At 35.2% G+C, this 17,141-nt stretch overlaps 1 protein-coding gene across 1 annotated transcript in view; it reads right to left on the bottom strand.

Moving 5' to 3' along the window:
- Positions 1 to 1,279: 1,279 nt before the first annotated feature.
- Positions 1,280 to 17,141, bottom strand: part of Vha44 (V-type proton ATPase subunit Vha44) — a 50,909-nt gene continuing 35,047 nt past the window's right edge. The window contains exons 6-10 of the mRNA XM_068347949.1: positions 15,426 to 15,587; positions 11,269 to 11,362; positions 9,407 to 9,504; positions 6,125 to 6,254; positions 1,280 to 2,671 (exon numbers count right to left, since the gene is read on the bottom strand). Of these exons, the coding sequence (XP_068204050.1) occupies positions 2,573 to 2,671; positions 6,125 to 6,254; positions 9,407 to 9,504; positions 11,269 to 11,362; positions 15,426 to 15,587 (583 nt within the window). The 3' untranslated portion in view covers positions 1,280 to 2,572. The remainder of the gene's footprint in view (positions 2,672 to 6,124; positions 6,255 to 9,406; positions 9,505 to 11,268; positions 11,363 to 15,425; positions 15,588 to 17,141) is intronic.

The raw sequence follows: 17,141 nt of genomic DNA, 5'->3' as shown, positions 1-17,141 counted from the left end.
GACCCAGAAGTGTAATAAGGGCCTCATGATGGACCAGGATAGCTGACAACAACAGGGGAAATATCTCTGGTCTTAGTCATGGCTCCTTCATCCCTAGCCCTGTGTATGGAAAAGGGACATTTGATTCTCACTCCAAGTATGGAAGATGGCGGCTTGGCACAAATTAGCACAGGAGTAGAATGGTCTCCAACATTAGTATTGGTTCTCGGTGATAAAATTTTATTGGTTGCTAGATGATTTTCAGCATGAGGGGCTATGACACGTTCAATATAGCCTGAAACCGTCTCACCCTTATACACATTGATTTGTACCTAGTACATTGAAACTCTAGTCCTAGAGGATGGGAGAATATATTTCTTTACTACCTTTATTGTGTGTTGGACTCCCTATCTTAGCTTTTTACGGGAAACTCCTTGGAAACCACACATCACTTTCCCCAAAATTGGAATTCTAATAAATTTGTTATTTTTTCCCCCAAAATGGAATTTTGATAATAAAATTTGTTATCTTTATACTCGTTTGATGTTCATAATGCTTTGTCCCTGAAGCCTCAATGCGATGTTAACCTCCCCAAAAGAAAAAATTTTCTCATTATTCTCAAGAGGACACGCCTCCTGCCCACCAAGGCGGCATCTAGCGACTGATGGAAATTCAAGGTAAAGCCTTGCCTTAACTAACAGGTCACTCTCAAAGTCGCAACTACAGTAATATCCTGTCCTATTTGAGCTCGTTAGTCAGTGGGAAGGAGGGTGGGCATGTACAGTATATGAAAATTAGGAGAGTATAAAAAATAAATTCTACCATTAAAATTGAATTTTTTTTTATGAATCTCCCCTAATGTTCATATTTCTGACTCCCACTTTCTGACAGAGGTGGGTCATGAAGGAAAAAGGAAGAAAATTAAAGTCCTAAAATAACAGAATATTAAGAATGAAATTTCTCATTTCTATACTCATGTGATATTCAATTTATTTTTGTCTCTGGAGGATTAGAATGCGAATGCTACTCCTGAAGGTAAAGATTTTTTCTATTTTCTTTCCTTCCGATACTCTAGTTCCTCTAGTAAAGCAATGAGATCAGCATCAAGCAACCACAACATGCTGCACACGTCTGATAGCTTCTTCAGTCAAACTTCAAAGTCGAAATAGGACTACTTCCCTATACTCATGACACCACTAATCACTGGTGTAAAGGTTGTGCATGTATATGAACATCAGGCAAGTATAGAAATATTATACCAGCATATATGGCAGTTTTCTTGGAAATATAAAAAAGTACAGTTCTTTTACCACTTTATTCACAACATTGATTATCAACTATTGACCAATCTGTACATACAAGTCTGTAGACTGTTACCCAACATTAAAATGTTCCAAAAGTCTACTAATATACATAAAATATACATCCAGTAATATGGCCTTCCTCAAGATATCACCACAGTTAGATAGTTCATGTATACTCTTTGAAATTTTATATAAAAGTTCAAAAAATTATTGAAACCTCTATAATTTAGTAGAGCAATTCAGTCTCAACTTATTTACTGAGAAAAATTCACATAATATTTTTTACTAATCAAAAATACCTTATCATTTCTATAATTAGAAGCTTAAGTGAAACACATTGTTACATCATTAAAGGTAGTCTTAGAACTTCACCAATAAAAATATTTTCTTTTATCAACAGAAAATTTCCATAGTTCATACGACTACGTACGATAAAATCATATATAGAAAATGTTCAAGAATCTGGCTGCTTTTATTGGCTAAAAATTACAGAAAAACGTACTGTACTAAAAATACACATTACGGGTAAATCAGCAGTGTACTATATCCAGAAGATATGGTTATTGTAATAACAAGTTCTTATGGCTGGTATTAAGTTTTTAAGAATTAGCTTAGTGATTGCAAAACCACTATTTTTTATTAAGGTAATAGAATTACATAAATACAAATGTATTAGTTCAGTATTTCTCCTCTGCACTCTTAGTATTGTCAAGTACAAATTTTTTATCTTGCTGAATTCTAATAATTTTTTCATTACTGATGATCTTTCTTTGCTACGAGTATAAAATAATCTTTTCAATTTAATTTACAGTAAGTAAGCATTAAATACTGGAACAGAACTTTTCTAGGAATGTAGGGAAAAATATCTACAAAAAATTATTCACAACTATCAGAGGCCATATTTTTGTTCGTAAAAGGGAATGTACAAAGTAAAAGTATATTACACATTAAAATGTCCATGACAGCATGAAAGGCAAGTTTTGAAATAAATTTTTAATCACACGATTTAGGCTTTCACAACCTATTGCTAAAATTCTCCGTCAACTTGAGTTTGTGCATGTTATCATCAAGTTATCAATATACCAAATCCTCAAGAAGTTGCACATCTATTTACATTTTTCCCTTTAAATACATACAACTGCTTTACATAACTTGATTTCAAACAAATTTAGTTACATCTGTTTTATGCAACATGTTAAAAGTTAATAGGAAAATGAAAACGGAATATAACATATAAGAGCTCTGGACATATAACAACACATGTTTACTTGAGTATTGCCAGGATTTTTCTATGGCCTATGGTCACCAATCATGTCTGTATTGATCTTGAAAGACACATATGGGTAGTATTCACTCGTGTTGAAACCTAACCCAGGGATGTCCACACTCTGCAACAAAATGAAATATTGATATTGAATCAAGTCGTAAGTTTTAACAGAAGATATGTATACCTACATGGTTCTATGTCCTGCTTTACTTTTCCTTTTCTATCTATTAAAAAAATACTGTACATTATTCAGGATGGAATCTATTTTTAAGAACAATGTACAGTATTATATTACTATTAGATACAGATATTACTCACTTACTATGGGTTTCACAGACAGTGCAAGAGCGATTTTTTGCAATTATTCTGTAACGAACACTCGTATCAGTACGAGATTTTACTATAGTGTATTACACCCAGTAATGAAATTTATAGGAGTATCATGAATCATTTATTGTAAATAATAAAGACTTTTGTACCTATACCAAGAGGCAAAACTCATTAGCCAAGCAAGAAAACGAACACCAGGTTGGAAGAGCTCCGCCTGCCTACAACCCCCTTCACCTCCAACCCCCATTTTCTTCCTCCCCTCTCCTTTCTTTCCTCACCTGCCCTACGTCTTTCCTTCTCTCTTTCTCTCTCTCTGAATGTTGCTTTGATTTAAACATATTTTTTTACGATTTTTTTTTCTATCAATCTAATAATTATTTACATAACCAATACCATAGAGAGAGAGAGAGAGAGAGAGAGAGAGAGAGAGAGAGAGAGAGAGAGATGAGCAAACCAGTGAATAAAGCAGTCAGTCATCTGATAGGTAACAACCGATTGAATTGTTCCATATCTACAACAATAAATATTATAATTAGATAAGATAGATAGATAGATAGAGTGCTTGATATAAAAAAAAAAAATCATACAAAATAAGTTGCAACTTAAGCTACCTTCTCAGAAAGAGAGCATGAAGGGAAGGGAAAGAACGGAGAGGGATGGATGGCGTGGAGGTCGAGAGAGATAGCTTGAACCAGGGGGAGAGCAGGTGAGGGATGAAAGGAGAGGGAGGGAGGGGGTGGAGGTAGAGGTTCTGTATATTATTGTTCGGTTTTGTGACTGGATGATTGAGATTTTACCCTTTGGCATAGGGGCAAGTGTCTTTATAATTAATAATTAACGATTCATTATACCCCTATAAATTTCCTCACTGGGTGTAATACCCTATAGCAACATCTCGTATTGATACGAATGTTCGTTACAGAATAATTGCAAAAAATCGCACTTGCACTGTCTGTGAAACCCATAGTAGTGGTTTATTTGTTTAACATCTGCCCAGAGTTACGACGAGTGTGCACCGATGCACAAGACTCTTCTGCCAACTAGGGCCTGATTGTCTGCAAGCCGTAGCAATGAGGATAAGGACACAAACACTCCTCAGGGAACATGCACAAGGTTGACGAGCTGCCCTACGTACTCCTACAAAAGGAGGTACGCACTTGACTGGAAATATGCAAGGCAGATGAGGGTTGTCTCCGAAAGCGAGCTTCCATTGCTTGCGAACGTCCGAATAAGCAAGCCCTATCCTATAGGGACTAAGGCCTAAGGCAATAACCCTGAAGGATTGTATCTCTCGAGATTCCTCTCGACTCTTTGTGCACTGAGTGCGCGATGGCAAGGAGCTGCGTCTGCACGCTCCTAAGAGCTCAACTCCGAAGAGCTAGAGAGAGACATAGATAAGTTTAGCGCCAACTTATGAGGAACTTCAGGAGACCACTCAAGAGAGGAAGTCCTTTCGCGTTGGCGAGAAGGGCGACCTGCCTCATAGAGTGGAGCAACAGTTTGAACGCGTTTCTCTTGGTGAGGGAACTCAGTGCGCTGAGTGCACAGAGAATACCGAGCAAGATCAGCTGGCACGCACACCCCAGGGGGATCGCAAGCTGAGCAGGCACTCCAGGGAGATCCTGCCGACAACTCCTCAGGTGGGCAAGAAGTTGTGGAGGATAGACTCCAGAGGTTCTGGAGGAGAAGGCTGTGGCCAACCCTTACAGAGACAGATGTGCGCCTCCGCTGTGCTCCAATCTTCAGCATCTCCAAGACCTGTTCATAGAGGGGGAGCCCAAGACTCGAGATCTCCAAAGAAGGCCAAAGTTGACGCATGGCATATAAAGTAGATAATACTCCTCTTCAGCGGTGGGTGCTGCCAACTCACTAGAGAAAGCAACAGGTCCCTCCGTACCCAAGGGTTGCCCAGGAATCAAATAGTCATTACTGCTACTCGTTCGTCCTCCGGAAGAGACCAAACGAACAGATGGACAAGACGCTAGATTAAGAAGTCGGGATTTCTTCGAGCTCAAGGACGACCCTGAGGGAGAAGAATCCCTTTTAGACTACTTCTACCGTCACTTACCGTACTGCTCCCCCTGGGAGGATGACCAATCTCGACACTTTTCACTAGGAGACGCCTGAGTGCATGAGTTTTGTTAACACCCAGGAAAAAGAAAATGAGAATTAGTTTTCTACTGCGACAAACAGTTGCCACAAGAACAACCTTTGATGCCAGGGCAAACCTGCCTCTTAGAAGTCCTCAGTAAGACCAGATACACCTGAAATAGAAAAAGGAAAAAGTGAGTTTATGGCCAGTCTTTAAATAGATTTTTAACAGGAGAGAGACAGCAAGTCTGCTCTTCACCAAGCCAAAAACAAAAGTGGATAAATAGACTAGCGGAGTGCGTGAGTAGGGTAGTTGGTCTACCCCTGCTTACAAGCGGCGGGATGTTTACCCCGCGCAAAAAGATTAGGGATAGTTTCTAGCTACACCGGAACAACATATCCTTAGTAAAGAGTGAATGGTTTGTATTTGTGTGGGAACAAATATATATCTTGTGGATACATAACACCATTCTCTAAGGTATCAGCAGCAGATTTACCTTTGAGATGGCATTTCTGTTGCTGATCTATGTATTCCTACCTCTGAAAGAATACAATGTATGGCCTTCTACCATTTCAAGTACAAGTTTTTAGCCCCCCAAGAAAATTTTATTGAATGCTTTAAATGACCTTTGATTAATTTCTTCAGGGAAGTATGAAATATCTAAGAAACATGAAACTAAAAAAATTTAAGGTTATAAACCTATTACAGATCACACACTTCTTTTAGGGCTTCACAAGTGAATCATAACTATTATTATTATTATTATTACTAGCCAAGCTACAACCCTAGTCAGAAAAGCAAGATGCTATAAGCCCAAGGGCTCCAATAGGGAAAAATAGCCCAGTGAGGAAAGGAAATAAGGAAATAAATAAATGATGAGTTAACAATAAATCATTCTAAAAACAGTAACAACGTCAAAATAAATATGTCATATATAAACTATTAACAATGTCAAAAACAGATATGTCATATATAAACTATTAACAATGTCAAAAACAGATATGTCATATATAAACTATAAAAAGACTCATGTCAGCCTGGTCAACATAAAAACATTTGCTCCAACTTTGAACTTTTGAAGTTCTACTGATACAACTACCCGATTAGGAAGATCATTCCACAACTTGGTAAACTTAACTAAAGAATACTCACTTCACCAGCACCACCAGTAGCTGAGGAGTCAAGATGAGAATATAGCTGATTCAGTACATCTCTTAATCTTTTCATACTTTTCTTGTGCGGATGAACTAGGATGGCTTGGAAGTTTACAGGTAATCCATACCTTTGGGGATGAAACAATTTCATAAGTTACTTTCAAGAAAAAAAGATAAAATTTATTTTCAATACCGGCTAGAGAGTCACAGGGCTAATATCTATGGAGCAAGAGCTTATTGACCTCAATAAAAAATAAAACTTTACTCTCTCAGTACCTATACTGTTTCTTTCCCCCTGGAACCATCCAGCACAGTATTCGGACTCATATTGCTGGGTTAAAACTGCACTCGGTGGTCCAGGAGACCTACCCAAGCCTTCCTTCTCACACTATTGAAACCATTAAGGACCTGTCACTCAACTACCATATATCAGAGTAAGTGACTCGCAATTAAGTTTAAACAAATTTTTTTTTCACTATTACAAAACTTATTTCAGTGAAACTTACCTTTCATTCAAAATGCTGATTATCACAATTCTTAGGTGGAAAGCTGATATAAAATAGTCATACGCTTAAATTTTCAAACAAAAATTTTGTTACTCATCTCAAAATAGAAAATAATCATACTTTTGAATTTTCAAAAACGCACTTTGTTAAATCTCACCTCAAGAAGTAAATCTTTTTCTTGGCCAAACATCTCATCAGGAAACAATAATAGAGTTAAGCTATATAATTTCCCTTTCCAGATTTGATGGTACTTAAACATTTCCGCCCTACAGAATAAGAGCTCCATACCAAAAATCAACTGAAGCTTCAAAACCACCAAAAGTAAAATAATGTACTAATACTCACATTACAGGGAAAAGTCATTTTAACCTCAACTTTGTAGCCCATATGAGGAGAAGAAAAGGAAATGCTCTCGAACAACAAATCAGTAGATGAGGAGTTGGAAATAATAAGAAAAGAAACTGAGGATGATTGCGTAAGGTAAGGGAATTGTTCCATACATGAAGCAATTTGCAATTGAAACCCAGCAATTTCTATTTCTTCTTCTCCACCTCTATCCCTACAGCAAGGGATTGGTTGCCTGATGCGCCCTCTCCAATGCCTTCTATCAAAGGAATCCTCTACCAACCCTCTTCTCTCCATATTCACCTTATCTCACCATCTAATTCTCTGCCTACCTCTTACTCTTCTTATCCTAACAGGTTCCTCCTAAGCACTCCTCACTACCTCCCCATCATCCATCCCCAAAACGTGTCCATATCATCTCAAATTCTGCACTTACATGCAAATTCTCATATTTTACTTTAATTCAAGACTAACCCACAACATACCTTGGCAATGCTAGAAGACAACGACAAAAGTTTAATACAGAAGACAATTTAAATCACCCAGAAATACAATCCTCTTTTTCATTTTCTTCTTTCTATCCATCAGCTACTAAATTTAATTAAATATGGCATAATCCCTCAACATATCACAGTTTGCCTATTGCTTCCTCTGTATAATGCAATTATATATATGTAAATCTATATCGCGAGTTTCTGAGGGAAAATTTATGTAATTTTATATTTCTGATTTTAGCAATCTAAAAAAATAGTAATTTTTAGCCCTATAAATTAATAAACTTAACTAAAATAATAAAGGAAAGCACAGAAATTCAGTTTGGTGGCAATAAGACGAAATGCGTATGTGCCGGTTACAGGAATCGCACATCTGTGAAGAAAACAAATGTTGTGAAGCATGAGGAGAGTAATCTAGCTTGCCTAAATGATTCATACAAGGCATACTAATGGCCGGTGGAGGAGATACGATCAATCAGTGCATAATGATCAATAACTTGGCCACTGATTGGCTGTCAGACCACAGAACCACTGTAAAGTAAACTACAGCATTAAGTAACTTATGCTGTCAAATTTACTACAATGCATACATGTGGACATCACTCTACATATCTGGCTACGTTGTGGTGTTTTTATTAGATTTTTGTCTAAAATTGTAAATTGCTTTCAAGCCATACAAGGTCAGCTAAATGGTCTGCACCTTCAAAAGTTTCAAGCAGTGAACCCAAGTTCAGAGGAAGATGACTGCTACAGTGGAGACGAGGAAACTGATTGACATGCTGAAGAAAGGGAAAAGCTACGTAGATGTAAACCACTCTTACATCATCAACGAATCTCTCGTTCGCTACATTAAGAAGGACCAAACGAATATAAGGACAACTGCAACTGTCAATTTTAAAAGGACAGCAAAAAATACTGATAACGTCTAGCAATAAGGCAATCGCAAGGACAGAATTTATGTATCTTCAATAGTATGTTCTGATTTTAATTTTTACATTTACGTATACAGTATGTAAGAATGTGTCTATAATAAAAGTAAGTTTTATTTCAAAGTGTTTAAGTGTATAATGTGTTTATAAGACTGTTAGGAGGATTTATAAAGTTATAATTAATAAGGACAATAAAAAAATATGAAAAATAATAAAAATGAAAAAAATATAATGTACAATTTTGCAGCTACAGTAATATGCATGTTTTAATCAATTAAAAAGGGGGAGTGTCTTGGAACATAATAACTTCGATACACGAGGGATTACTGTGCTCTGTTCTTTGTTTATTTCAAACAAATGGAGGATTCTGAACACCCTTTGTCAAGATCACACTGTTGAGCAATGCACGTGAAGCAGCATACACGGTATGAGTGTCTATATCTCCAAACAACAATCTATTTAAGGAGTATCTAACACAAAATATGTTATATTAGCAGAAAATATATTTAGTATATTCTGAACAAAGTCCTATATACGTAAAACAAATCAAAAGAAAATTAACACCAGGCACGGTGAGAGGCAAAGATTGACCTGCACAGATATGAGGAGGGCTTAAGTAGGATTCCTGCAGCACTGAGCATGCTTTTAACAGAGCAATATAATTCATGATACTGAGGTAGTTGATTCCTGGAGGGGAGAGATGTAAGGGCTGAGGGAGAAAAATTTTCATATTTATTCTAAAGTTGAGAACCTCATGCCCTGTAGATATTAGCCTTGTGACTTATAGGTAAACTTCATCATAATTATAAAACCTATTATTATATGTTTCACTTCCTTTGAAAGTACTGTACTGTATAGTATGCCAACAAGAATATTACACATAGATTCTTGTACAGTATCTATTGTTTATCCAGCATACTTCAGGTGAAAAATTAAAATCTTAATAAATCAACCAAAGTGTATAAAAAATGAGATTAACCTGAAAACTATAAATAGTAATACAAACCTAAGAACTGATTCAACAAAGACTCTGATGGCCTTTACATGTATCCAGCATATGAAGCATTCACTGAAGTTTACTTTAAGCCATCTTACCAGGGGACCCTAGAAGAAAGTAAGTTTCTCATTACTGAATACAGCATATATATACAGAGTTTAATACATACACAGATATAATTTCTTAAAAGCAGATTTCCTTTAAATTAATGAAAATGCTATTAAGAATAAGATATATACAAAAAGATAATGAAAAAAAATCTATCTTTCATTCAATGAGACTGATTTTAATGATTGTTTCTGTTGTCCTATATTTCTGCTTTCTCTATTCAAATCTTCTATTATCTTTTGTTATTCCAATGACACACTAAACAGAACTATGTTATCTGCAAATCTCAAACTGGCACAAAAACTAGATGAAAAAGTCTCTATGGTGATGCTCCCTTTAGTCTAATTGGAAATTATGAACGATATCCATGTCATTTCTCATGCAAGCATGATGATATACTTATGAGTTGTTGTTGCTGTTGTGATGGATCGCTGGATTGATGGTACCCTGTACATAGAGCCTCCTGGATTGGCATGCTGGGAGAATATATCCCTCTGGAACTCTTTGTAAGTGTAATAATCATGCATGCCAGTGTTCCCATACAATGGCTACTATTGCACTTAAATTTCAGCTAGTTTCTCTTATTTCTCTTCCTCTTGTTTTGTTAAAGTTTTTATAGTTTATATATGAAATATTTATTTTAATTGTTGTAATTGTTCTTAAAATATTTTACTTTAATTGTTAATTACTTCTCTTATTTCCTTGTTCCCTTTCTTCACAGGGCCATTTTCTGTAAGAACCCCTGGGCTTATAGCATACTGCTTTTCCAAATAGGGTTGTAACTTAGCAAGTAATAGTAATAGTAAGAGTCTTGCTAGGTGGATTGATATGAAGAGTAGTACGTAAATACCACTCTCATCACCATCCCCTTCTACGCCTATTGACGCAAAGGGCCTCAGTTAGATTTCGCCAGTCATCTCTATCTTGAGCTTTTAATTCAATACTTCTCCATTCATCTTCTACTTCGTGCTTCATAGTCCTCAGCCATGTAGGCTTGGGTCTTCCAACTCTTCTAGTACCTTGTGGAGCCCTGATGAAGGTTAGGTGAACTAATATCTCTTGGGGAGTGTGAAGAGCATGCCAAATACCACTCTACCCATAGTTAATTTACTAATACAAGTAAGTTCTTTTGTAAACCTCAAATCATGATTACCATAACACTGCCATTTTCTATATTTCTTCTTTACACGCTTATGACCATTTTTCGTTCTACAAAATACATAACGGTTTTTATCCATTACCTCCTCTAAACAGAAATTATAATAAAAAAAGAGATGTTACCAAGGACCAATGCCCAATCATCTTTTAGAAATACATCTAGTTTAAACCAATTGAGCACATACACACAAAAGGTAATACTCTATATAACACAATACTGTATATCATTCATAAAAACATATCTTAAATCATATCTAATATTTAAGGCATATTAAATTGAGACTTGCAGTTAGTATGTACAGTATTCCATTTCACCAAGAAAATTCTACTCATAGTGGAATAGTCTCATTTGAACACTACTTGTCCACCAAAAATGCATTAGTACATAACGTGTCCACCAAAATTGTGCAAAAAGATGAAAATTTTTGCTCGCAGATGATACAATGCTCGTATATCATTTTGAAATTTAATACTGTACTTGTAATAGGATTTTCTCAGATTAAGTTACATGTGAACCGCGGTACTACTGTTGCATACAGTATATATATTTCCTATCTTGGCTACGTGAAGTAGTTGTTCATTCAAAATAATAATGTAAAACTTACAAAGTGCCTTTTCTTGTCATTGATGAGTTTGGAGAGTTCATTCTTACCAGCAGTCAACTCTTCTTCATTGTAAGTAAAATCTCGCACAACAAATCTGGAAAAAAAAAAAAATCATTATTTCCTTGTGTATATAGTGAATTTGAAAAACCATAATTAAAATCTTGGTTCCACCATAAAAGATGGAAACTTGAGTAAAATTATATTTCAAAAGAAAAAAATGCTGTAACGTGGTCTTCCACTGTCTTGGGTTAGAGATCTCTTGTTTAAGGGTACACTTGGGCACAATATTCTATCTTGATTCTGTTCCTCTCATTATTTTGATGTTTTAATCCTCTTTTTATTTTAATGTTTTTATTATTTTTAAACTTATCTTGTAGTTTTTCCTTATTTCCTTTCCTCACTATACAGTATATCTCCCTGTTGGAGCCCTTGGGCTTATAGCCTCCCACTTTTCTAACTAGGGTTGTAGCTTAGGAAGTAATAATAATAATAACAATAATAATAATAATAATGATAATAATAATAACAATAATAATAATAATAATAATAATAATAATAATAATAATAATAATAATATCTTCAATACAAAAAAGTGGAAAATTTAAGAAATTCCAGAACATAGCAGCATAAGTAAGCACAGATTAAACCAAATAAAACAAGACTTAAAATTAGGAGTAATTCTTTTATACTATTAAAGTAGATCATTATAATTTTACAATATCTACTGGTCATACAGAAGTGGTCACTCAGTTGAGGAGGATCTCAACCCAATGACAAAGGTTAATGACTACAAATCTTGAGTTACACTGCCATTTTAATTAGCATGGACAGAATTAGTTTTAGCTGAAATATGTCTATGAAAAACCCAACATTGAAAAAGTTTCATAAATTTTAGTTATCTTAAAATTTATACATATTTAGATATTCTTTATGGGCTGATATCAATTAACAAAGAAATGGAAATAAATATTCATTCAAACATAGCCTTGAAGAAAAGAAGAGTACAGTTCAATGAACTCTCGACCAGTTTCTTATTAAAAAGTTGTTGATGCTGACAATCCAACAGCCATCAACGTACGTGATGTAAACAAGGATATTGAATGTAAATATTGGTAAATGTAACACCTAAGTTTATTTCATACATATACCAAGGCACTTCCCACAATTTTGGGGGGTACCTGACATCAAACAAATGAAACAGAAAAGGGGACCTCTCCTCTCTACATTCCTCCCAGCTTCATCTGTTTATTTCATACTATTGTAAATTAATTTTAATAACTTAATTTGTTATTGATCTTATAAATTCTTTCCATTTTATACTATCTTAGAGCAAATCACATTCACAAACAGAGGGCTTGCAATGTACTGTAAATGTGCTAAATTGAAAACATCTACATTTACAATTACAGATGTACATTTATACGTAACATTAGATTACTTTTTTTGGTACAACATTAAAAACTAAAATTTGTTTGGAAGCTTAGATTCTTATTAAAGATATATTATTCAAATTGTATTTATAAAAAAAAACAGAACTGGAAATGGTTATTTGTGGTTTAGCCTAGTGACAAGTAAATTTAGACAAGTAAATTCAACTAAAGTCGTTTTTAAACTTGAATCGCGTCTCCTAGAACCAATTACCAACGTAAGGTGAGGTATACCTGTACAAGAGTATCTACTACTGTATTCAATATCAAAGTCAGGCAAACTAATGCTTTCTGAATCGTTCCAATTCTAGTACATTTACTGACAAAGCAAGTGCCGGTAATTAGTGGTTTTATAGATCACAGAGATGAACAGTATATTGGGAGGAGAGTGATGGAAATGGAGGTACAGGGAACGAGAAGGAGAGGGAGACCAAAGCGAAGGTGGATGGACTGTATCAAGGATGACCTTCGATCAAAGGGATTAACCGGTGATGAGGTATGGGACAGAGGTAGATGGAGAAAGCTGACCAGAAACATCGACCCCACATAGAAGTGGGAAAAGATGTAGACAAAGAAGAAGAAGAAGATAGATCACAGATAGTTTTGAGAGAAAAAAGTTTTGCACATGAGCTAATAATTAATCATCTTTGTCTATAAGATTATAGAAAACTGTACACAATAAGCAGTCTTAGTGGATCATGAAGAGACGACACAAAAGACAAGTAGTACTATAACTTAACTCATACAACTTATTTGGATACCTTCTAGAAATAAGTTTCCTTAATGATTAGATACCTCATCAGAGTTGATGCCTTCCTTGGTATTACCCTCTCTTCGCCTTCCCGAGAACCACTAGGCAAAACTTGAGGAGTTGTGCTATGGTCTAACACTGGGCAAGTTAGGCTAGATTTTCTGCCTTTGTCCAAAGACTCACTGGCTTCTTAGATTGACCAAAACAAGCCAAAGATGATAAGATCTTATGAAGCTCATTACTATCAAAGTTTGAAAGCTTGTTAACCCTTATACCCCCAATGGACGTACTGGTACGTTTCACAAAACTCATCCCTTTACCCCCATGGACGTACCAGTACGTCCTTGCAAAAAATTTTTTTACATTTTTTTTGCATATTTTTGATAACTTTATGACAAACTTCAGGCATTTGAAAAATAATAAGACCAACCTGACCTCTCTATGACCAAAATTAAGGCTGTTAGAGCAATTTAATAAAATATAATGCAAAAAGTGCTTGAAAAAAAAAAAACACCTGGGGGTTAAGGGTTGGAAAGTTCCAAATATCATTGGGGGTAAAAGGGTTAAAGGCTGGAGGGGCACTATCATCAGCTTACTCTTCTATGGATTTTTCCCCAAATTAAAAGTTAGTTTTATTTAATGTTTGGATCTTTCAATCTCCTCAGCAACTATTTAAATATAATTTTCCATAAGAGGAATAGAAAGGCTTTTGCATTCCTCACAACAATTATCTTAAATACATCACTCTTGCTGCTACAAGACATAAAGGATAATGATGCCCCAGATATAACTACCTTGAAGAATCTGCAAAGTAATAACTAAAAAATCCAGAAGATATCCGATAACTAACCACTAATAACCTAAATAAAAGTTATAAATTCTTCACAATCTGCAGGAAGATAAATTGGTGCAGCGCCAACTTATCATGCATAAGTCAACAAGAAGAATGGAAAACCGAAACACATACAACGTACTAACACCGGGGCTAATGCCATTAACCGCTAGATTATCTCAATACCACAATAAAGGTCTAAGCCTATTGAAAGGAAAGAAAACATGAAATTTTTAGTCTTTAGGCAAAGATTGATATAAGCCAAGCTTCAGGAGAAAAGCAGCAAAGTATGAGCATCGAGGGAGGTTCATAGAAATAAATACAACTTGTGACAGGAAAGTCAAAGGAGACTACCTTTACAGATGTCTCATACTGTAAACTGTATACCAAAGGTTGAAGCCTATGATTTGGCAAATAGAATGTGGATATATTTGTTGCCTGTACTGTATAACTAAAAGCTAGGAATTGACTCACCCCAGTTATCTTAAATTGGTTTTGTACAGTATCACTTCCTTGCATCAACAACAAAAGCATTGCAGGATATGAAAAAAAAAATCTAACTAAAGGAAAAGGTTTCCCCCCTAAACATAAAAGGGAATGTACTTTAAATACATTACTATAATTTCCCCGTGAACTAAAAGAAGAATCACTAAGTGGTGTACAAAATCGACCTAGTTAGTGATTAAAAACTTGTTTTAGTCTATTTATGCACTAGATGATAAAAAGAGAAGAGGATAAAGCTAACAGCTAGTCTTGTGATTAATGTGAAAAAGTATACAAAGAAACTAGGGGAAAAGATCAGTTGAATGTTGGATAAAACTTGAATGTTCACACTTAATTTGTAAACACATTGAGAGAGGCTCTTTCTTACACAGGACATCAAGAATTACATTCCTGAAGTGTCCAGGATTTGAGAACACTAAAATGGGGGATAATTACTATTAATGGTTTCTATTCTTCTGTATTTTAACATTTTCTAAAAGTTTATGGGCAAATCTCGATTACACAGAGCTTCTGGAGCAATATGAACAACAGGTGAGTATAGAAATAAGAAATTTTATTGTTAAAATTCCATTATTTCTATCAAACAAAAACAAGTCCACAACATTTAGCCTATTCAATTACACATAGCAAAGCCCAGTCTTACTTGTTCTCACGAGCATGAAGTTTGTACTCGTCCACCACTTTTGAAAAGAGTGTCACGGTATACAAGCCATGATCCTGATCCTCGAAGATTAAACGTGAAGAACGGGGAACAACCATATCTGCTAAATTCTCATACTTAGATTGCCAATCATGATAAATAGCCCTGTAAAGAGACAATTTAAGATATAAAAAATATATATCAAAGCTCTGAAAAACCTGAAATACAACTATTAATGAGTGAACATATAATTATTATGGAATGAAATTTAATTTAATGCAATAAGTAACCCCCTCATAATCAGATATTTTGAGAGATTGTCATTTTGATAAGTAACAAAATTAGATAAGGAAAAATGAGCCTATAACCTACAACTGAACAATCAAGATGTCTTTTGAAATTCAGGAGAATCCTTTTTTGAGATTACTTGAAATCTCTAGGTCTAGTTTCTCATCAACTTAACAAGGATCTCTAATGATGGTGTTTTAATTTTTACAGCCAGATCTCACTTACTCTTGAAGAACTGATTTTATTATACTGCAGTATACCAATCACTCGTTTTATTTCTTTAAGACAATTTCACTACTCGGCAAGGACATATTTATATTTCCATTATACTACATTAGGAAAAACTACAATTCATCTATCTCACGTAAAATTTTCTAATAAACTTTGTTGCAATATAGAACTGTAGGTCTGTGAGATTTCCATTTAGCTTTTGGTATAGCAACAGGAGTGCTGTTTAAGGTTAATTTATTAAAGGGATTTTGACGTAGGAAAAATCTATTCAGATAGTCGTTTCCGGGGGTTGGAACCCTGTGATACCTGATAACAATTCTCTTGTAATATCAATCGCAGAAATGTTACACTGTAGAAGTTGCCAGAAGGAACTTCCATCAGGACGACATGGCTCGAGCCCCCCCAAAAAAAATTCATAGGCATCAATATGATTTGAAAGATTAAAATCTATGATAACTTAAATGAACTTGCTTCAATGTGCCTCATCATCAACCTTCCATTCAGGATATTCAGTTGGAGTGGATTCTAACATGTTCCAAGTAAATTGGAAAATGGTCCCTTCCATTCAAATAGCTATCAACTGACCATACAAAATCTAATTGGATGCTATAAGAGCACAAACTTCAGATAGCCATTTATCCTATGGATTATGAAGGGTATATCACCCATCAATATGCAATCATCGGAAGGAGATGTCTAATTGGTGAGGGATCTATGGTCGTGGTTCAATCACGCCCCAGTTTTCTATACCGACACTCAATGAGTGAGCGAGCTAGGTTTATTCCTGGCATTCCATGCATCTCTTTTTCTCTGGTATATTCAGCAATAACTATGCCTAAGAAATGGTGCTAGAGGAGCATTTCACTGGGCGACACAGGTTCCTCGCCCAGAAATAGATTTTTCCTTCGTCAAAATCCCTTTATTACATAGAACATTTTATACTATTTTACCTCCAGAATTCAATACATCACCATACTGTAGTACAATGAGCAATTATGAAACAGTCTAGTAATAAGTAGAATAATTAATTTTTAATATCTTCTCATAAGCCACACTTGGGAGGAAGGTTGAGGGAGAAAATGGCCAATTTCTTGTCTAAAATTACATTAACGTCTATAGCTCACAAATTCATGTTAGAATGGTGAAAGGACTTGCGTACAATGATAGCAGTACCTCCACTGACAAGGTCCAATACAATCC

This window comes from Palaemon carinicauda, chromosome 24, assembly GCF_036898095.1.
Source record: "Palaemon carinicauda isolate YSFRI2023 chromosome 24, ASM3689809v2, whole genome shotgun sequence".
Lineage (NCBI taxonomy): Eukaryota > Metazoa > Arthropoda > Malacostraca > Decapoda > Palaemonidae > Palaemon > Palaemon carinicauda.
Note: the sequence above shows the minus strand (reverse complement) of the source record. Positions and strands in the feature narration are given on the sequence as shown.